The 22,269-nt window shown below is 51.2% G+C and overlaps 1 protein-coding gene across 7 annotated transcripts in view; it reads right to left on the reverse strand.

Moving 5' to 3' along the window:
- The window catches only part of ARHGAP39 (Rho GTPase activating protein 39), a 142,010-nt gene that overhangs the window by 35,310 nt on the left and 84,431 nt on the right, over positions 1 to 22,269 (reverse strand). For 6 of the 7 annotated variants that reach the window (XM_054058841.1, XM_054058844.1, XM_054058839.1 and 3 more), the window contains exon 2: positions 9,609 to 10,040. In XM_054058841.1, coding sequence (XP_053914816.1) covers positions 9,609 to 10,040 — 432 coding nt within the window. Of the gene's footprint in view, positions 1 to 9,608; positions 10,041 to 19,286; positions 19,307 to 22,269 lie in introns of those variants that run through there. The other variant, XM_054058842.1, reaches the window with a different exon arrangement.

The following is a 22,269-nucleotide window of genomic DNA, read 5'->3' on the forward strand; positions in this document are numbered from 1 at the left end:
CCTGCCATAGGCAGGGACATCTCCCACTGGATAAGGTTGCTCCAAGCCCCATTCAACCTGGCCTTCAACACCTCCAGGGATGGGATCTGGGGGTTCTGGTTGACAGCAAGTTTGTATCATGGAACCATGGTATGGTTTGGGTTGGAAGGGACTTCATAGCCCATCCAGTTCCATGGCCAGGGACACCTCCCACTGGATCAGGTTGCTCCAAGCCTCATCCAATCCAGCCTTCAATATCTCCAGGGATGGGATCTAGGGGTTCTGACTCACAGCAAGATCGAATCATGGAACCATGGAATGGGTTGGGTTGGAAGGGACTTCAAAGCCCATCCATCCAGCTTGGGATTGCCCCAGCCTATATGCAGGACCTTGTGCTTGGCTCTGCTGAACTTCATGAGGTCCACCTAGGCCACATCTCAAGCCCGCCCAGGTCCCTCCCAAGCACAATCACAGGCTGAGTAGAGAATGGATTGAGAGCAGCTCTGAGGAGGAGGACCTGGTGGTGTTGGTGGATGAGAAGCTCAACGTGAGCCGGCAACATGAACTCACAGCCCAGAAAGCCACCCGTGTCCTGGGCTGCATCCAAAGAAGCGGGACCAGTGGGGTGAAGGAGAGGACAACCCTGTCAGGTTGGATGGGGCTCTGAGCAACCTGATCTGGTTGGAGATGTCCCTGCTCATTGCAGGGGGATTGGTCTGGACGGACTTCAAAGGTTCCTTCCAACGCAAATCATTCTGTGATCCTACAATTCTATGAAGGTCTCCAGAGCCCTGGCCAGAGGAGCCAATTGTGACCATGAAGCCCACTCAGAAGTGGTTCAGTACTTGAGCTTCTCTCAACAAGGTGAGCAGAAGCATCTATGAAACCATTACATCTCTCAACACTTAAGAGAAGACAGCAATTTTTGGTGACATACAGTAGGTGATCACAAGAGGTCACTCATCCAACATCCACCCAGCAGCAGAAATACAGGTTAACCAACTGACATCCATGATCCTCATCACCTTCCTGGAGGTGCTGTGAGACACGTAAATAAAGCAGGAATAGAATCATGGAACGGTTTGGGAGAGAAAGGATCTTAAAGATCATCCAGTTCCACGCCCATTGAATAGATTGGAATGGTTCTGTTGGAAGGGGTTGACAACAATCATCGAGTCCAACTAAGCTACCTACTCTTTGACCAGCTATGATCATCAGCAGAAATCCATGGTGATGCCAAGCACCAGCAGATAAGAATCTCACTTGGAGAGCAAAAGCACTTGGCTTTTGTCACAATATGGGTGGGAATGACCAATAACAGGAACAAAACAAGAGAAAAAGACGTTGGAAGATGACGAATTTAGGAGCTTGGCTCCATGTGGAGGCTCCATGTGACGTGCGATCTCCTTGTGGCATGTGAAAGCAGTGGGGAAAGACGTGTGACTTGGAAAGTGATTTCCTGCTGAGAGCTTGTGGTTTTTAATTACAGCCTGGAAGCCCATTCCCACCCAGCCTCCCACACTGCAGATGAAGCTCCTCGGCTCCTCCTGACCCTGATGGTTCCAATTAGCTTGGTTTGTGAACTTTAGGATCTCCTGGAAGCAGAAGATCATGAAGCCAAGGGGCTGCCTGGTAATCATTAAACCAAAACCCTTCAAAACAACTCAGATGTGGTGGATTCAGGCGTTTGAAATGGCCTACATGGTGGTAGAAAGGATCTTGAGACCCATTCTACTTGGATGGTGGACTATCCCATCTCCTGAGGACACGAATCCTTTCATAAGGCAAGGTGTGTCCAAAAGAAGGAGAAAATGGGAAGCAAGAGGACACAGAAGAGCAAGGCTCTTCTCCATATGGATGATCCGCTCTGGTGAGATCTCACTTGGAGCCCTGTGTCTATCTCTGGTGTCCTCAGCACGGGAAGGACATGGATCTGTTGGAGTGCGGTCAGAGGAGGTCACAGAGATGATCCAAAGGCTGAAGCACCTCCCATATGAGGACAGGCTGAGAGAATTAGGGTTGTTCAGCCTGGAGAAGGCTCCAGGGAGACCTTAGATCAGTCTCCAGTACTGAAAGGGGCTCCAAGAAAGCTGAGGAGAAGCTCTTGGTCAGGGAGAGCAGGGATAGGACGAGGGGAATGGGAGAAGTTGTGGATGCCCCATCCCTGGAGGTGTTGAAGGCCAGGTTGGATGAGGCTTTGAGAAACCTCATCCAGTGGGAGGTGTCACTGTCCATGGCAGGGGGCTGGAACTGGATGATCTCGAAAGTCCCTTCCAAACCAAACCATTCTATGATTCTACCCATGGAGGACTCAGTTGTCCCATCAGCGGGCAGCATCTCTGCCCCTGCTTCACTGTGGAGGAGTGGAGGCTTGAAGGACAAGCAGGACCTTCTCTGACGCTCAGGATATTGGAGAAGACAAAATGCAGCGCTTAAATCTTCCTGGATGAGATGTAGTTGAGTTAAAATCCTTGAGGAACCTTTACAAACCAATCCCTGGCATGCGACAGAGCTAACTGGGGTCAAGGTGTGGTGGGAATCGCTCCGAGTGGGTGTCTGGAGCCATCTAGGAGCAGGTGAGGCCCCCAAAAAGCAATTTTCTGGTTTAAAACATGATTCAAAGCCAAAAAATGTGTGTTTTGAGTGGCTGAGGAGCCATTTCTCAGTGCTTTGAGTGAACAAACCCACAATTTTGTTTGCAATTTTCTGTTTCTGTCCTTTTTTTGGAAGGCGTTGAGAAGATTTGCCGCGCTTAGGCTTGGAGAGCAGGTGGATCAATGACATCAGGCACTGCGGCATCTGCTGCGTGGAGATCTTCCAGGTCCCTGCGGGGATTCTCAGCCCTCATAGAATTGTTTGGTTGGAAATGACTGTTGAGATCAAGTCCAACCATACCTGTCCATAACAGTTCTGGAGGCCTCAGCACAGGAAGGACATGGAGCTGTTGGAGCGAGTCCAGAGGAGGCCATGGAGATGATCGGAATGCTGGAGCATCTCTGCTATGAGGACAGGCTGAAAGAGTTTGTGTTGTTCAGCCTGGAGAAGAGAAGGCTCTGGGAGACCTTAGTAGAACCTTCCAGTATAGAAAGGGGCTCCAGGAAAGCTGAGGAGGGGCTCTTGATGAAGGAGTGCAGGGATAGGATGAGGCAGAAGGGTTTTCATCTCCAAGAGGGGAGATTGAGATGAGATCTCAGGAAGAAATTCTTCCCTGTGAGGATGGAGAGGCCCTGAGCCAGGTTGCCCAGAGAAGTCATGGATGTCCCATCCCTGGAGGTGTTCAAGGCCAGGTTGGATGAGGCTTTGAGCAACCTGATCCAGTGGAAGGCATGGCAGGGGGTTGGGACTGGATGAACTTTGAGGTCCCTTCCAACCCAAACCATTCCATGATTCTGTGATTCCAAGGAAGGGGAAGACTCTCCATGGACCAATAACCACAGACACTTTCAGGCTGTCCAGAAAAACCCAACAACCTGACCCAAACCCCAGGCATGCGTCAGCTCCAGCCTGCTCGGAGGTTTCACAGCTACCATGTCATGCTTTGTAGAAGAGTCACCACTTAAAGACAAACAAGACAGCCCGAGCAAGACCTTCCTGCTCAGAATGACTCTACCTTTGCTGACCACCAAGAACAACCTGCTATTGAGATCCTGAAGATGAGCAGATGCCGACTCATGGAGTTGAGATGACGTGGTAGGTGCTTCCTACCACGTGGATTTAACCATTCAGCTGTCTGCGCTACGCTGACGCAACACCGATGTTTCTGCTGCTTCCCATCGACCCCATACCTACTGGAAGTGGTGCATCTCCCCAGCTCAACCATGTCTTCCATGCTCAACCCCATCTCTCAGGTTCAACAACACCTCCCAGGTTTAGCTCCATCTCCCAGGGGCTCAACCCCATCTCCCAGGTTCAACCCCATCTCCCAGGGTTAACTCCATCTCCTGAGCTCAACCCCATCTCTCAGGCTCAACTCCGTCTCTCAAGTTCAAGTCAATCTACCAGGCTCAACCTTGTCTCCTAGGCTCAACCCCATCTCCCACGCTCCACCCCATTTCCCAGACTCGGCTCCATCTCCCAGTCTCAATCCTATCTCCCAGGGGCTTGACCCCATCTCCCAGGCTCAACATCTCCCAGGCTTGGCCCCATCTCCCAGGCTCAACCACGTCTCCCAGGCCCAACGCCGTCTCCCAGGCTCAACGCCATCTCCCAGGGTCAACATCTCCCAGGCTCAACCCCATCTTCAGGCTCAACCACGTCTCTCAGGCTCAACCACGTCTCCCAGGCTCAACCACGTCTCCAAGGCTCAACAATGTCTCTCAGGCTCAACCCCATCTCCCATGTTCAACCCCATCTCCCATGTTCAACCCCATCTCCCAGGCTCAACTCCATCTCCCAGGCTCAACCACGTCTCCCAGGCTCAACAACATCTCCCAGGCTCAACCCATCTCCCAAGCTTGGCCTCACCTCCCAGGCTCCACCCCATCTTCCGGCTCAACCTTGTCTCCCAGGCCTTATCCCATCTCCCCTTCTAACTCATAGCATTTCCCCTTCCCTTGAGTCAGCTCCAGCAAGGACCATCCCGTTCCTGGTGGGAATAAGGTTGTTTTCACAGCCACATCTCTATTGTGGCAAGAGATGCGAGGAGGTGCAGCAGTGATAGACCCTCTCCAAGTGTTCCTCTGTGTATGGAAATCACTCCTTTATTGGAACCCAGTGACCCTGAGGCATCACCAAGGCTTTCCAGCGTCCTTGATCGAGATGACATGGGGATCAAGAGAGTCTAGTGTGCTTCCACCGGAGTGACATGCTGCCGAGGTTTTGCTGAGCTGTAGGGATAACACTGTTGTGTCAACTCCAGGTGGAAACCGTCCACGGAGCAGGAATATCTGCTCCCTCTAGTGGCATCTAGGTTTTATTTTTAAAGCCAAGAGACACGGTGTCTGCTCTTGCTTGCTGGGCCCAGCAAGGACAAGACCATGGATTTCATAGGATCATGGAAAGGTTTAGGTTGGAAGGAACCTTGAAGCTCATCCAATTCCAGCCACCTGACAAGGGCAGAGACAATTCCCACTGGATCAGGTTGCTCAGAGCTCCATCCAACCTTACCTTGAACACCTCCAGGGATGGGGCATCCACAACTTCTCTGGGCAACCTGGGCCACTGCCTCACCACCCTCACAGGGAAGGATTCCTTGGGGCTGAAAGGACATGAAACCCTCCAGGAGCAAATCCACACCATGGCTGGCTTGGTCTTCTCCACTGGCAGAAGATTTCCATGGATTAAGCCATTCTATTTGGTGCTGTCCTCCCTCCTCCCACCCTACCCAGCAGCTTTGCGTCCCATAATACTCCTGCCCAAGCACTGGAGAAGGAGAGAGAACGTACGGGTGGAGGACAGGAAGGATTAGGGACCTGCAGTGTCCACACTGGCTGCTGTGGAACATGCAAGAGCTGTGGGGAATGGACCTTCCCCTGGGAAGCCACTGGGCAGCAAAGCCCAAGGAGATTAAAACCCACCCACTCCATTCTTGTTAACCCTTCTCACTGCTTGAGGAACAAGCTCCTCCTTCACCAATCACATCTTGGGCTGAATCCCAAGCATCACGGCCAAGCAGGGTGAAGAAAGAGGTTCTGCTCCTCTACTCTACTCTGGTGAGACCCACATGTCCAGTTCTGGAGTCCTCAGCACAGGAAGGACATGGATTTGTTAGGGCAAGTCCAGTGGAGGCCACCAAGATGATCCAAGGGCTGCAGAACCTCCCATACGAGGACAGGCTGAGAGAATTCAGGTTGTTCGGCCTGGAGAACAGAAGGCTGTGGGAGAACTTATGTCATTCCAATATACAAATGGGGCTGAGAAGAAAGATAGGGATGGACTTTTCAGCAGGACCTGGAGCGACAGGATAAGGGGAATGGTTTTAAACTGGAAGATGGGTGGTCCAGGCTGGATAGAAGGAAGGAATTGTTAAGGCTGAGGGTGGTGGGACACTGGCCCAGGTTGCCCAGAGAGGTTCTGGATGCCCCATCCTTGGAGATGTTCAAGGCCTGGTCTGGTTGGAGATGTCCCTGCTCATGGCAGGGGAGGTTGGACTGGATGGGCTTTAACGGTCCCTTCCCACCCAAAAGATTTGATGATTCACAAAGCTCTGGAGTGGGTGCAATGGGCTGCTATCAGCCACGAGGAGCTGAGGACCAAGGGTTTCACCAACCTCCAGATTCCTCTTGGAGTTGCTGTGAGGTCTGGAGAAGACTTAGCGATGAGGAGTTTGAAAAAAGAGAAGAGAAAACCATGTTCCCATGGGCACCCGGGACCAGTTCAGCCCAAGAGCTGCGAGCCCTGCTCAGATGTATCCAGCAGCTCATTTACCAGCCGTGAGGTGAGATGTTGGTTGTCTCCACCGGTGAGAGGTGGAAAGTCCATCCCAGGTTCTCAGTGCATGAAAAATGGAGCTGCAGGAGTAAATACTGAGGAGAAATGGAGTTCTTCAGCCCAGCCTGCTGCAACATGGAGCGCTCTCCTGAGTGGAGCATGTCATGAAACAGCAACTCAATGGCTAAAAACAAACCCCAAGGATTCTGGTCTACACACGCCCAAAATAAGCTCCAACAGTGGTCACTCCAGTTCCTTGTGCCCAGGATGACTTCCCATGCCCATTCAAACTCAAGCACGGGAGATGGGATCCCTCCAGGAGAGGAGAAGTGCTGGGAATCCCTCTGGGCATGATGCAGGCAGCATCTTGTGGTGCTTGGCATCATCTACGCAGCTTGCAAGAAAGGCATGTGGTGGGACAGGAAGGCAGTGAAGACCCTGCAGCTCAGCAGCCTTAAGCTGGATGGAAGGAGAAATCAGTCAGCTCTGAGGGTGGTGGGAAGGGGAACCTGAGTGAGATGGGTGGAGGTGTTGGGCAGCATTACAGATCTGGGCAAGGAAAGCGTTTGGTGTTGGGAGGGAGGAGCCGGGCGAGACAGGAGATCTTGAGATCATAGAACCATAGACTGGTTTGGGTTGGAAGGGACTTTAAAGATTATCCAGTTCCAAACCCCTTGGCATGGGCAGGGACACCTCCCACTGGATCAGATTGCTCAAAGCCTCATCCAATCTGACTTCCAACACCTCCAGGGATGGTGGATTCATGACTTCTCTGGGCAACCCGTTCCAGTGTCTCAGCACCCTCAGCATGAACAATTCCTTCCTTCTATCCAGTCTGAATCTCCCCGCTTCCAGTTTAAAACCATTCCCCCCCTGTCCTATCGAACGTCAGGGCTTGGTATTTTAGAGATGAGCAATCAAAGATTGGATGAAACAGCCACCAACATTCCCTGAACAGACCCAACTGGACATGGCCACCACAGGCAGACATGTCTACACACAGCACCCAATGGATGGGTCACCCAGCACCCTTGTGACCCAACACCAAAACTCTCTGCGTCTCCAAACACCACCCACCTGGCAGGGAAAGGCACCAACCCCACACTCAACCGCTTTATCACGGCATCTCCCAAGAGCTTGGGGAAGACCGAGCCTGCCCCGATGGGCTCGACGTGTGGAGCCATGGCCGAGCCTGAGGTCCCACATGAAAGCTCTTCCTGATCTGGGAGTTCCTGTTCCTGCGTGGCTGTGGGATTGCCCAGCCGTAGTTTCTGTAAGGAAGCATGGGAAGACCTGCGAGCAGAAACTGTGCCGTTGCCCGCTCACCCGTGATGCCTTTGGGTTGTTGACACTGGAAGAGGCACTGTGGAAGAGAATCCAAATATATGAAGCAAGGAACCACCTGATTTGAATTTTGAATCCATTTCGAATGGATTTGGAACAGCCCTGAGGAGAAGGACTCGGGGATGTTGGTGGACGAGAAGGTCAAGATGAGCCTGAAATGTGTTCAGAAAGCCATCTGTTGTTCTGGGCTGCATCCAAAGCGGTGGGACCTGCAGGGCAAGGGAGATTCTCCCTCTCTACTCCACTCTGGTGAGACCTCATATGAGCCCTGTGTCCAGCTCTGGAGTCCTCAGCACAGGAAGGACATAGAGTTGCTGGAGCAAGTCCAGAGGAGGCCACGGAGATGATGTGAGGGCTGGAGCACTTCCCATATGAGGACAGGCTGAGAGAGTTTGGCCTGGAGAAAAGAAAGCTCCAGGGAGACCTTAGAGCAGCTTCCGGTATGGAAAGAGGCTCCAGGAAAGCTGGGGAGGGTCTCCTGATCAGGGAGTGCAGGGATTGGACGAGGGGAACGGTTTTCAGCTGAAAGAGGGGAGATTGAGATGAGATCTTAGGAAGGAATTCTTCATGATGAGGATGGGGAGGCCCTGGCCCAGGTTGCCGAGAGAAGTCATGGCTACCCCATCCCTGGAGGTTTTGAGGGCCAGGTTGGATGAGGCTTTGAGCAACCTGATCCAGTGGAAGGCATCCCTGTCTGTGGCAGGGGGTTGGAACTGGATGGGCTTTAAGGTCCATTCCAACCCAAACCATTCCATGATTCTATGATTTGCAGCTTGCAAAGCATAAAACCATGAAACAAAGCACAGAGAACACCAATGCAGATGTCTCCGTATGATGTCCATATCCAGCTGGACCTTAGAAACTGAGCACCAACTCACTGTTCAGTCCATAGCTTCTCCTTTATGAAAGAAACCATCTCTCCTAGGAGGTCTGCAGTGGGACAACCCATGGCTGCAACATGAATCATGGTAGATCTCATCCAGGGAGATCAGCTAAAATCATGCCACTCTCTAAAACCATTTCAGAGGACAAGAAATTCTTTCTACCATATACTTCTCCAGAACGAACATCTGAGTTTTCCCTAACAAGGAGAAACACCTTTCCCAGGTGCTTGCATCTCTTCCTCCCGTGATTGTTTTACAGAGGACCAAATGCACTTTCTAAGACTTGGTGCCCATGAGCTGGAGGAGTCACCCATAAAATACCTCCACATGATGGAATGAAAGAGCTGCAGGACAAGGGTTCTGCTCTCTGCTCTTCCACAGCACTGGAAGAGCACCATGGACATCCAAAGGGCACTGCTCTTCCATGACGCTGGAAGAGCACCAGGACATCCCAAGGGCTCTGCTGTTCCACAGCGCTTGAAGAAAACCAGGACATCCCAAGGGCTATGCTCTTCCATAGCACTTCAAGAACATCAGGACATCTGAAGAGCTCTACTCTTCCACAGCTCTGGAAGAGCACCAGGACATCCCAAGGGCTCTGCTCTTCCACAACACTTGAAGAACACCAGGACATCCCAAGGGCTGTGCTCTTCCATAGCACTTCAAGAACATCAGGACATCTGAAGAGCTCTACTCTTCCACAGCTCTGGAAGAGCACCAGGACGTCCCAAGGGCTCTGCTCTTCCACAGCGCTTGAAGAACACCAGGACATCCCAAGGGCTATGCTCTTCCATAGCACTTCAAGAACATCAGGATATCTGAAGAGCTCTACTCTTCCACAGCTCTGGAAGAGCACCAGGACATCCCAAGGGCTCTGCTCTTCCACAACACTTGAAGAATACCAGGACATCCCAAGGGCTCTGCTCTTCCACCACGCTGGAAGAGCACCAGGGCATACAAACTCATAATTTCATTTCACCAACCCAACCGCACGTGCCTGCGCTGTGCCGGCATAGCCAGCCTTGCTTTTACCTTTCCGTTTCTTCCTTCACGACGGCATACTGGGATGACTGCCGGCTCGTCCTCTGCTCCTGAACCTTCTCACTGCCCTCCAGCTCCTGCTCCAGGGAGGAGCTGGTGCTGCCCTCCCTGCTGACATTGCTGCTCCTCCCAGGGCTGTTTTCCGTGGAAGCCCTCGGTGATTCCGTGTTCTGCTTCAGGGTCTGCAGCTTGGCCAGAGGGATGATATCGCAGTTCTGTGGCCGGTGCCACACTGTCCTCTGTGTGGTGGCATTGTAGTAGTAGAAACGGGAGGTGTTGGGGTCAAAGAGCTCCCACCATTGGTTTTCATTCGTCCGTTTGATCCGCACCCCAGCGGGAGGGTCCCACACGCATTCCCCCGTGATGAGGTTGGCATACATGCGCTCCCGGGTTCGAGGCTCGATGATTTCCACCCATTCCAGCCTGAAGAACAAACAGAGAGAGACAGACATCAGCTGGATGATCTTTGAAGGTCCCACCCAATCCAAACCATCCCATGATTCTATGATTTAATGCTTGCAGCAAGCGCTGGGGGAGGCAGGATGGAGAAGAAGAGAGGTTTGGGTGAGGACGACAACCCTTTCTTCTTCTCCCAACGATGCTGGGTCCAGCAGCACTATTTACACGAGGTATTATATGCCCAAAGGTCTGCAAAGGGTCTTCAGCTCCCAGGGGAATTCATCAAATCATGGAATGGCTGGAAAAGACCTCTAAGCTCATCCACTCCAAACATGAACCCAACAGCACCGTGCCTACTAAACCATGTTCCAGAGTGTCACAACCACACACTCTTTGAGCCCCTCCAGGGATGAAGACTCCACCACTGCCCTGGGCAGCTTCTTCCAATACTTCACCACTCTTCCAGTAAAGAAACTTTCCCAATATCCAGTCTAAACTTCCTGTGGTGCAACTATAGGACACTTCCTCTCATCCTATCACTTGTTCCTTGGGAGAAGAGTCCAACACCCACCTCACCACAACCTCCTTTCAGGCTGTTGTAGAGGGCAATGACGTCTCCCCTCAGCCTCCTCTTCTCCAGGCTAAACAGCCCCAGGTCCCTCAGCTGTTCCTCATAACCCTTGATCTCCAGACCTTCCACCAGCTTGGTTCCCCTTCTCTGGACACGCTCCAGCCTTTCAGTGTCCTTCTTGGAGTGAGGGGCCCAAAACTGAACCCAGGATTTGAGGTGGAGCTTCACCACACCTAGTCCAGGTGGACAATCCATTCCCTGCTCCTGCTGGCCACACCATGGCTGATCCAAGCCAAGATGCTGTTGGCCTTCTTGGCCACCTGGGTCACTGCTGGCTCGTGGGAGAGGAGAGGAGAGGAGAGGAGAGGAGAGGAGAGGAGAGGAGAGGAGAGGAGAGGAGAGGAGAGGAGAGGAGAGGAGAGGAGAGGAGAGGAGAAGGGAATATTTTTGGTTGGAAGGGATCTGTAGTTATCATCCAGCCCAACTGCCTGACCACTTCAGGGCTGAGCAAAAGTTAAAGCTTTTTATTATGGGCATTGTCCAAATGCCTTTTAAAAACTGCCAGGCTTGGGGCATCAATTGCCTCTGTGGGAAGCCTGTCCCAGTGCTTGTCCACCTTCTTGAGAAAGAAATGCTTCCTAACGTCCAGCGTAAACACCTCTGGGTGCAGCTTTGAGCCACTCCCAGGCATCCAGGGGAGAAGAGCTCAGCCAGATGCTGCTCGGTGCTCACTGATGTATATTTACTGAATTAGGGGACGGTCTCACGTTGGTTTCTGGACAGAGTATGGAGTTCATCACTAAGATATAGAGCAGAAAATGAGGTTTAACCTGCCTCCTGTTGCCTCATCCCTGCTGAGCCAAGGGCCAGGAACCATCAGCCCAATCAGTCTACTCAGAAACATGGCAGAGGGGGTTCTTATCATAGAATCATGGAATGGTTTGGGTGCGAAGGCACCTTAAAGCCCATCCAGTTCCAACTCCCTGCCGTGGGCAGGGACACCTTCCACTGGATCAGGTGGCTCAAAGCCCCATCCAACTTGGTCTTGAACACCTCCAGGGATGGGGCAGCCACCACTTCTCTGAGCAACCTGGGCCGGTGCCTCCTCACCTTCACAGGAAAACATTTCTTCATTATATCTGACCTAAACCTCCCCTCTTTTAGCTTAAAAACTTTTCCCCTTTGTTTGAAGGGGCTTTAAAGCTTGTCCAAATCCAACTCCCTGCCATGGGCAGGGACACCTCCCACTGGATCACGTTGCTCCAAGCCCCATCCAACCTGGCCTTCAACATCTCCAGGGATGGGGCAGCCACCACTTCTCTGGGGAACCTGTTCCGGTGCCTCCCTACCCTCACGATAAAGGTTATGATTGAAATAATAAAGCAGCAAATGGAGATTAGAAAGGCAAAAGAGGATTAAAAGAAATCGTAATCCCAACAAACAGATAATTGAACCGCTTTTTCAGATTACCCCGAACATTGCAGGTACCACCTTTTCCCTAAGCCAGGGGATGCCGGAGGCTTAGAGGCGGTTGAGTTTTATTCAAACGCTTCATTTTTTGCGTGGGCTTATGTAAAAAAAAAAGAAAAAAAAAAAGGATATAAGGGATGTTCGTATTAACTGAAATGTCTTGGAATTTGTCCTCGTCTGCATTTACAAGCCTGTTAAGGAAGGGATAGAAATAGATAAGGAATAGAACAGCCCCCGGCGTGCCGAGCGAAGCGGATCCAACCAGGCGGCATTTAAAGCTGACACATCCAGTGAGTCAGACAAGTGACGGATGGCATCTTGCTGCCTTGGACAGCGAGTGAGTCCCCTGGGGGCTTGGTAGAAATGACCAATTTGCTCAAGCACTTGAGGAACAAAGACCTGGTGGGGGCATTAACTTGCCCCTGGCAAGTGGAGATGCTGAAAGCCTGGACCCTTCGGCGGGTCCACAGCATCTTCCAACTCGATGGAAACCACTGGATTGAAAACAAGAGGGTTTTTTTTGGGGGGTGCCAGAGGTTCACAGCTTTGAACAAGGCCACCCCTTTCCCTTTCCCCTTTCCCCTTTCCCTTTCCCTTTCCCTTTCCCTTTCCCTTTCCCTTTCCCTTTCCCTTTCCCACGTCTCCTAGGCAGAGCGAGATAAAGCCATGGTTCAGCCTCAACTTGCAGAACAGAGAGTAGAAGCACTTGGAGAAGTAAAGATAATAGATTCATGGAATGGTTTGGGTTGGAAGGGACCTCAAAGCCCATCTGCCATGCCATGGGCAGGGACACCTCCCAATGGATCAGGTTGCTCTAAGCCTCATCCAACCCGGCCTTCAACACATCCAGAGATGGATGGGAAGGAAAGGAGAGGAAAGGAGAGGAAAGGAGAGGAAAGGAAAGAGGAAAGGAAAGAGGAAAGGAAAGAGGAAAGGAAAGGAAAGGAAAGGAAAGGAAAGGAAAGGAAAGGAAAGGAAAGGAAAGGAAAGGAAAGGAAAGGAAAGGAAAGGAAAGGAAAGGAAAGGAAAGGAAAGGAAAGGAAAGGAAAGGAAAGGAAAGGAAATAGCCCCATGGAATTTGAGAAGGCTGAAGGTCTGTTTGGACCCAGCAGAACTGGATCACCCGGGGCTATAAACCAGCCAAGGTAAAAGCCTGCAGCACCTCAAAAGCAAACAGCAGCCCATTAAGATGTAGGACCTTTTGTCTCAGAGCCCGTAATTTCCTCTTGGCTTTCACTGTGAATTATTGGCTCAATAATGCTAGGCAGCGTCTGGGCTACAGGTTCTCCTTCTCCATGTCATTAGTCTCCCTGTTGTTGAAGGAGAGGAAATCTCACGTTCACTTTTCTCCCCAGTCTTAATTTACTGGGGTAATTCATCAACTCAAGCAGCTCAATACCTTGCAGAGCAGAGGGTGGGTAGCCAGGGGTGACCCTCTGCAGGAGAGAGGGAGAGCAACACAAACCTTCCACCAGATACTCAAATCCAAGATTCATCTGCCTGAAAGTCAAACAAAATCCACGTGTCTGCTGCTCCTGTGGGTTCAGCACAACTGATCTGGGTGCCAGATGCAGCCTTGGCCCAGAATTACCATCATAATTTATTCCATCAGCCAAATAAACCTCCTTGATGGGTAGCAGAGAGGCCTGCTGATAGCCAAATGGACTTGGACCTCTCTCATCATAGCCCTGTGCAGTAATCGAGGTTTAAATAGACCATTGGGTAGGGGCCAAGACAGCGCAGACCTCATTGCTGTTGGATTAAAGAGATTTATGGAATCATTAAGGTTGGAAAAGTCCTTTAAGCTCATCCAGTCTAACCGTCAGCCCAACACCACCGTGCTGACTAAAGCATGTCCCAAAGTGCCACAGTTACATGTTCTTTAAACCACTCCAGGGATGGAGACTCCACCACTGCCCTGGTCAGCCTCTTCCAGGGCTTCACCACTCTTCAAGTAAAGACATTTTTCCTATTATCCAACCTAAACCTTCCCTGGTGCAACTTGAGGCCACTTCTTCTCATCTCATTGCTTGTTCTTTGGGAGAAGAAACCAACACCCACCTCACTACAATCTCCTTTCCAAGAGTTGTGAAGAGTGACGAGGTCTCTCCTCAGTCTCTTCTTCTCCACGCTAAACAGCCCCAGGTACCTCAGCTGCTTCCAGAACCCCTGGGCTCCAGACTCTTCACTAGCTCCATTCCCCTTCTCTAGATGCGCTCCAGCCCCTCAATGTCCTTCTTGGAGTGAGGAGCCCACAACTGAACATCAACACTCAGGTGCCTGAAGTACTTCATGTCCAGAAACCACCATTTTTGTGTGGAAACTTCATTTTTGGTGCTATGAAAACAGGCATTAATCAAGAAATCCTTGCAATGGTCAACCTCTGAGCTAGTGGGAACAGGCAACTCTCATTCAGTTCTCTTGGATCCAATTAACGATCCCTCCTCCACTTATAAACATTTTAGCGCCTCCATCCTCAGGTTTTCTCCCATTTCTGCACTCCCTGGCACAGATCCTGATGCCTGGAGCAGTTGGCCTACCAGCGCAGTCCAGGTGGATCCAGGTTCTGCACATCTCTCCATGCACAGGCACCATCTCAAAACCTACAGCTCCTGAAGGAGACCACAAAGCCATCACCTAATGCTTCTCTTCGCTCTGTCCCTGTGCAGGAGCTTCCATAGGGCTGTGGCGCTGGATCAGCTCCCACTCAGCTGTCTCCATAGCCCTGTGTTGGAGCACGATGGATTTGTTTGGTAGCTCACACCCATGAGGCTCCTCAACCATTGATCAATGTGCCCCATGGTCACCAGCCTGCAAAATGCTGAACAGAGCAGTGAGAAAGCTCCTCATGACAAACAGCGTCCAAAGAAGACGCTTTTCTGCTTGTTCAGCCTCCAGGGCTGCTTCTCCTGACAAAGAAGCTGCTTGTGTTAACAATGCTTTCGGAGGAACACCACCAACCAGCCACATCTTGTGCAACAAGCAGAGTTTTGCTGCTTTTTCATGCTAAAAAATTCAAGTCTTATAGAATTATGGAATGGTTTGGGTGGGAAGAGATCTTTAAAGGTTATCTGATCATCGAATCACAGACCCATAGAATGGTTTGGGTTGGAAGGGACCTCAAAGCCCATCCGGTTCCAACTCCCTGCCATGGGCAGGGACACCTCCCACTGGATTAGGTTGCTCAAAGCCTTCTCCAACCTGGCCTTCAACACCTCCTGGGATAGGATCTGGGAGTTCTGGTTGAGAGCAAGTAAGAATCATAGAACCACAGATTGGTTTGGGTTGGAAGGGACCTCAAAGCCCTTCCAGTTCCAACCCCCTGTCATGGGCAGGGACACCTGCCACTGGATCAGGGGCTCCAAGGTCCAATCCAGCCTGGCCTTGAACACCCCCAGGGATGGGGCAGCCACAACTTCCCTGGGCAACCTGGACCAGGGCCTCACCACCCTCATTGTAAAGAATTTCCTCCTAATGTCCAGTCTAAATCTTCCCCTCTCCAATTTATGGCCCCTCCCCCTTGTCCTATCACTCCATGCCCTTGGAAAAAGTCCCTCTCCAGGTTTCTTGCAGGCCCCCCTTCATGTACTAGAAGGTCCATATAAGGTCTCCTCGGAGCCTTCTCTTCTCCAGGCTTAACAACCCCAACTCCCTCAGCCTGTCCTCATATGGGAGGTGCTCCAGCCCTCGGATCATCTTTGTAGCCCTCCTCTGGACCTGTTCCAACACTTGAATGTCCTTCTTATGTTGAGGATTCCGGAACTGGACACAATACTCCAGGTGAGGTCTCCCAAGAGAGGAACAGAGGGGCAGAATCCCCTCCCTCGCCCTGCTGGCCACGCTGCTTTTGATGCAGCCCAGGATACGTTTGGTTTTCTGGGCTGCGAGCACACATTGCCGGCTCATGTTGAGCTTCTCACCAACCAGCACCCCAAGTCCTTCTCCTCAGGGCTCCTCTAAATCACACCATCCCCCATCCTGTACCGAAATCGGGGATTGCCCTACACAGGTGTAGGACTTTGTCCTTAGCCTTGTTGAACCTCGTGAGGTTCACGCAGCCTCATTTCTCCAGCTTGTCCGGGTCCCTCTGGTTATCCCTGCTACTGCCTGATGCTGTGACTGTTCCATAGCATCTCATCTTCACCTCCTCAGCCTCATAACCTTCTCCTGACATTGCAAAGCAAGTCAGATCCCTTCCCCATCAAAGCAGCGCAGCGTAAACACACACGGCCGACGGCTCTTGCCTGCCGGAGCAGCATTTTCCCTTTTTCTTTAATCCTACTTGAAAGGGATGAGCAAAGATTCCGGCCAACGTACGACTGATTCGCTTTGATAGAAGAGTTTATTATTTCCTAAGGTGGTTTCAGAGTTCGGGCTCTGCGTTGTCAGCACTTTCTCCGACGCTGGAATCACTGTGGATCCATGTCAGGATGGAGCAGAGGTCTTTTCTCCCACTGTCCTGAAATAGCATCGCCTGGCAGGGGATGCAGAGCTGCTGGCACTCATGTCCTGGATTTCCTTCCGAATCCTGACAAGTTGCAAGGTTTGGGGTATTTATGTAGTTACGGATCAGGGCCAGGGGCTGCTGGAGTATCCTGAGCTCTGATTTGGTGTGACATTCCCCTCTTCTCACCATGGAGATGGATGATAAATGGGACATCAGCCAGCAATGTGAGCTTGAAGCCCGGAAAACCAACCGTATCTCAGGCTACATCCCAAGCAGTGTGGCCAGTGGCTCTACTCCGCTCTGGTGAGACCTCACCTGGAGCTCTGGGTCCAGTTCTGGAGTCCTCAGCACAGGAAGGACCCGAATCTGTTGGATCAACATCAGAGGAGGGCATGGAAATGGCCCAAGGGTTGGAAGGGTTCTGCTGTGAGGACAGGCTGAGAGAGTTGGGGTTGTTCAGTCCCGAGAAGGCTCCAAAAGACCTTATTGTCATCTTTAAATACTTAAAATACTTACAAGAAAGATGGAGATGGACTTTTTTAGCAGGGCCTGGAGTGACAGGACAAGGGGGAATGGTTTCAAACTGGAAGAGAGGAGATTCAGGCTGGATCGAAGGAAGGAATTTCTCATGCTGAGGGTGGTGAAACCCTGGCCAGGTTGCCCAGAGAGGTGGGAGATGCTCCAACCCTGGAAACATGCAAGGCCTGGTTGGGTAGAGCTCTTAACAACCTGGTCCAGTTGGAAGTGTCCCTGCCTATGGCAGAGGGGTTGGGCTGGATGGGCTTTAAAGACCCATTTGATGACTCTATGGGCAGACTAAGACACATTTGCTGCATCCAGAGTCCCTCACCTGCTCAGAAGGCAGCAGCACAACCAACACGTTGAAGTCTGATGAGATGCAGGAGCTGTGGGAAGTGCTGCTGGCGATGATGATGATCTCACCTGACCTGATTTAGGCATCGAATGAGACCAAAAGCCATGTGCTTTCAAGTTCATGGAATCAAACCACTGCTTTAGAGGTCTGATTTGTGCTTTAAACCCATCAATTATACTGAAACTGATCCCTAAACTTACGGCTTTGGCATCCTGGAGATGGCCCTCAAAGAACCAAAGCCACTTTTTCACATCAGTGCGCTGAACTGAATCATGGAATGGTTTGGATTGGAAGGGACCTTAAAGCCCATCCAGTTCCACCTCCCTGCCATGGGCAGGGACACCTCCCATTGGATCAGGCTGCTCCAAGCCTCATCCAGCCTGGCCTTCAACACCTCCAGGGACGGGACAGCCACAACCTCCCTGGGCAACCTGTTCCAGTGCCTCATCACTCTCACGGTGAAGAAATTCCTCCTTATGTCTAGCCTAAATCTGCAAGATTGGAAGATCTACAGGTTGGAAGGTCCCTTCCAACCCAAACCACTCCATGATTCTATGATTCTAGAGAAGTTAGATACGAGCTACATTGGGCACACAAAATGTCCCAAACTATTTAATTACTGGATTCTCCAATAAGCTCTTGCTCTGCAGGGCATTGTGCCCTTCCACTGGAATTGTCCTCGTCCGTCTCCCAACCACCACATCCAAACTGCCCAAAATTAGAATCATAGAATAGTTTGGGGTGGAAAGGACCTTAAAGACCATCTAGTTTCAACCCCCTCGCCATGTGCAGGGACACGCCACTAAATCAGGCTGCCCAATTCCTTCTTGCCTTTGGAAGGCCGCCAGGATTTACACCAAGAACCGACCCTCAACGCAAAGCAAACCCCTCTACATGCACACCCTCCACGTTCAGGGGAAGCAATTAGTGCCACCCCAGCAGCTCGTTAACAAGCGGGATGCAGCGAGTCCCCATCCCGCCTACAGTTTTTTGGGGATTGTTTGTACGGAGGCGGCGTTCCTCGAGCAGCGGGATGCCATGGATAACATCGCTTCCAGTGCCAACCTCCACAAACTCCAGATCTCCTACGTTGCTGGCAGTCTGCAAACCCCTGCTGAAAAATGACTGCCCTAGAAGCTATTTTTGGGTCCAAAGTCAGAATGATCAATGTCTTGGAAAGATGCGAAAGAGAAGATGAAACTCTTGCCTCCAGGGTTTTAAGTCTGATTAGGTACCTCCAGCTTTTTGTGTCTGGTAATAAAGTGAACAAAAAACCCCACATTCAGGGATGAAATGGAGCTGCTGTTCTCCTCCCACGGCTGTGCCAGAGGAGGAAAGCGCCCTGTGAGATAGGGACAGAAGACTGAGATGTATAAATAACTTCTCCGAGATGCACAAAACCCACCTACTCCGTTCAGAAATGTAAAAAAAAAATAGGGAAAAAAGCTCTTTTTTTTTTCCCACTGTGGCCACGTGGCTCCACCTGCACCAGGGAAAGGAATGGGATAATGAGTGTAAATCAGTGATTATTGCAAGCCTGGGCTTTTTCTGCTTCGTGGTCTCCAGCATCTTGAGCAGCTCCAGGGTTGGAAAGAAGGGAGGCATAAAATCATAGAATCATGGAATTGTTAAGGTTGGAAAAGACCTCTAATATTATCAAGTCCAACCATCGACACAATACCACTGTGCTGACTGAACCACGTCCCAAAGCACCACAGCTACACATATTCTGAATCCCAATAGGGATGGGGACTCCACCACTGCCCTGGGCAGTCTCTTCCAGTGCTTCATCACCCTTTCAGTAAAGAAATTTTTCCCAATATCCCATCTAAAACACCCCTGGCACAACTTGAGGCCACTTCCTCTCATTCTATCGCTTGTTCTTTGGGAGAAGAGACCAACACACACCTCATTATAACCTCCTTTCAGGGAGTTGTAGAGGGCAATAAGGTCAATCCTTGGTGTCCTCTACTCCAGGCTCAACAGCCCCAGGTCCCTCAGGCTCAACAGCCCCAGGTCCCTCAGCTGCTCCTCATAAGACTTGTGCTCCAGACTCTTCACCAGCTTCATTGCCCTCCTCTGTACTCCACTTCAGCAACTCAAAATCTTTTGTAGAGTTGAGAGCCCAAGCGAAGGTAAAAGATTAGATACCACCAAGGAAGCAAGCCTGGGAAAAGTGATTTTCAGTTTAACGGCACCGGATCCCTGTTTCATAGAATCATGGAATGGTTCGGGTTGGAAGCTCAGACAGTTCCACCCCCTGCCATGGGCAGGGACACCTCCCACTGGATCAAGTTGCTCCAAACCCCATCCAACTTGGCTTTGAACACCTCCAGGGATGGGGCAACCATAGCTTCCCTGGGCACCCTGGGCCAACATCTCACCACCCTCATCATGAAGAATTTCTTCCTAAGATCTCATCTCAATCTCCCCTCTTTCAGCTTAAAATCATTCCCCTCATCCTATCCCTGCACTCCCTGAGAAAGTGCCCCTCCCCAGCTTTCTTGGAGCCTCTTTGGGTTCTGGAAGCGGCTCTAAGGTCTCCCTGGAAGCTTCTCTTCTCCAGGCTGAACAACATCAACTCTCTCAGCCTGTCCTTCAGTGGGAGGTACTCCAGCCCACGAATCACCTCCGTGGCCTCCTCTGGACCCTTTCCAACAGTTCCATATCCTTCTTACGCTGAGGATTCCAGAACTGGACACAGGATTCCAGGTGCGGGTCTCACCAGAGCGGAGGGCAGAATCCCCTCCCTCACTCTGCTGCTCCCACTGCTTTTGATGCAGCCCAGGACATGGTTGACTTTCTGGGCTGTGACCACACATTGCCAGCTCATGCCCAGCTTCTCGTTGATCAGTTCGCCCAAGTCCTTCTCTGCAGGTCTGCTCGCAATCCCATCATCCCCCAGTCGGTATCGAAAGTGAGATATGAACATGAGACTTACAACTCCGGAGTAATTTGCGATCAAAATTACAGACACAAATTCATTCCTGGCCCTGGTTAAACTGGGACGACGCGTATTCAGATTGGCCGTCGCCGCAGGCGGTTCTCTTGGAAGGCTTCCTGAGAAAGCTCCTGGGCCACTTGCTTCTGGGTAACCAGGCTCTTCCTCAGCACTTCTGGAAGCCAAACCACGGAGGAGTAGTTTTGCATAGGGCTCAGCCTTCCAGCTCTTGCCAGCTCCTTTCTTTTCGGAAGGAAGAGATTCCTGGATAACCTGGAATGTCGCTTTTAATTATTAATATTATAATCACTATGGGAACTGTGGAGACCTCGCGTAAGTGTTTGCTTCTTAGCAAAGGTCTTCTCAAGCAAGAAAGGGTGAGGAAAATGCAATTCGTCTTCCCTAACCGTTCTCTAATTCATCACAGGAAAGACATAGATCTGTTGGAGTGGGTCCAGAGGAGGCCACGAAGATGATCCCAAAGTAGTGGGAGCAGCAGGGTGAGGGAGGGGATTTTGCTCCTCTGCTCCGCTTTGGTGAGACTCCACTTGGAGTCCTGTGTCCAGTTCTGGAGTCCTCAACATAAGAAGGATATGGAACTGTTGGAACGAGTCCAGAGGAGACCATGGAGATGATTCAACAGCTGGAGCACCTCCCATTGAAGGACAGGCTGAGAGAGTTGACGTTGTTCAGCCTGGAGAAGATTTCAAGGGAGACCTTAGAGAAGCTTCCAGAACCCAAAGGGGCTTCAGGAAAGCTGGGGAGGGGCACTTTCTCAGGGAGTGCAGGGATAGGATGAGGGAAATGATTTTAAGCTGAAAGAGGGGAGATTGAGATGAGATCTCAGAAAGAAATTCTTCATGATGAGGGTGGTGAGGCGTTGGCCCAGGGTGCCCAGTAAAGAAAAGTTTCCCAGTATCCAATCTGATGCACACAACTGTAGGCCTTTCCCTCTCGTCCCATCACCTGTTCCTTGGGAGAAGAGCCTGATCTCCTCCTGGTTCCAGCCTCCTTTTTGGGGAGCTGCACAAAGCAATGAGGTCTCTCCTCAGCCTCCTCTTCTCCAGTTTAAACAGCCCCAGGCCCCTCAGCCACTCCCAGAACCCTTGTGCTCCAGACCCTTTTCAGCTCCGTTACCCTTCTCTGGACATGCTCCAACCCCTCAATGTCTTCCTTGGAGTGAAGGGCCCAGAACCGAGACCAGGATTTGAAGTGTGGCCTCACCAGCACCTCCTCCTGCCATAAGCTGACTCCACCCAGGACTCAGGAGCTGAGACCCGACGGGGATGGATGTCTGATGTTGTCTGAAGTTGGACTGAGCACCATCTCAGGGCTCCCAAACCAGAAAACCCATCCCTGCTGTAATACTCTGCTTCCACTGGGAATAAAAATCCCTGAGGTCTGTGATGAGCGTCACCAACGGAGATCTCTGGCGGCTGGAGATTCTCTTAGCAAAGAACAGTCCCTAGAATCATGGAATGGTTTGGGTTGGAAGGGATCTTAAAGCCCATCCAGTTTCAACCCAATGCCATGGGCAGGGACACCTCCCACTGGATCAGGTTGCTCAAAGCCTCATCCAACATGGCCTTCAACACCTCCACGGACGAGGCAGCCACCACTTCTCTGGGCAACTCCCGCGGAGTTTTCCCAGCCTTTTTGCCCGTGAGTATGGGTAAAGAAGCACAAAACAACACCACCCATGGCTTGATCTCACCCCTCTGCTCTCTTGCACAAGGAGCTGTTGGATGAAGCCAAGTAGACTCGTGAACCTCAACCTCTCACAGCTGTAGGTACAAAACAGGCATCCCAGTAGGAAGACGTGAGTGGGAAGTTTCCATTTCCATCTTTGTCTCTGTTCCCATAGAAACTCAACTGAAATGGAGATGGCAAAAGAAAATTAAAGCTTCAATAAAGGAATCTACGAGGAACTGGTGAGGTCCACTGGTGTAG

This window comes from Cuculus canorus, chromosome 2, assembly GCF_017976375.1.
Source record: "Cuculus canorus isolate bCucCan1 chromosome 2, bCucCan1.pri, whole genome shotgun sequence".
NCBI lineage: Eukaryota > Metazoa > Chordata > Aves > Cuculiformes > Cuculidae > Cuculus > Cuculus canorus.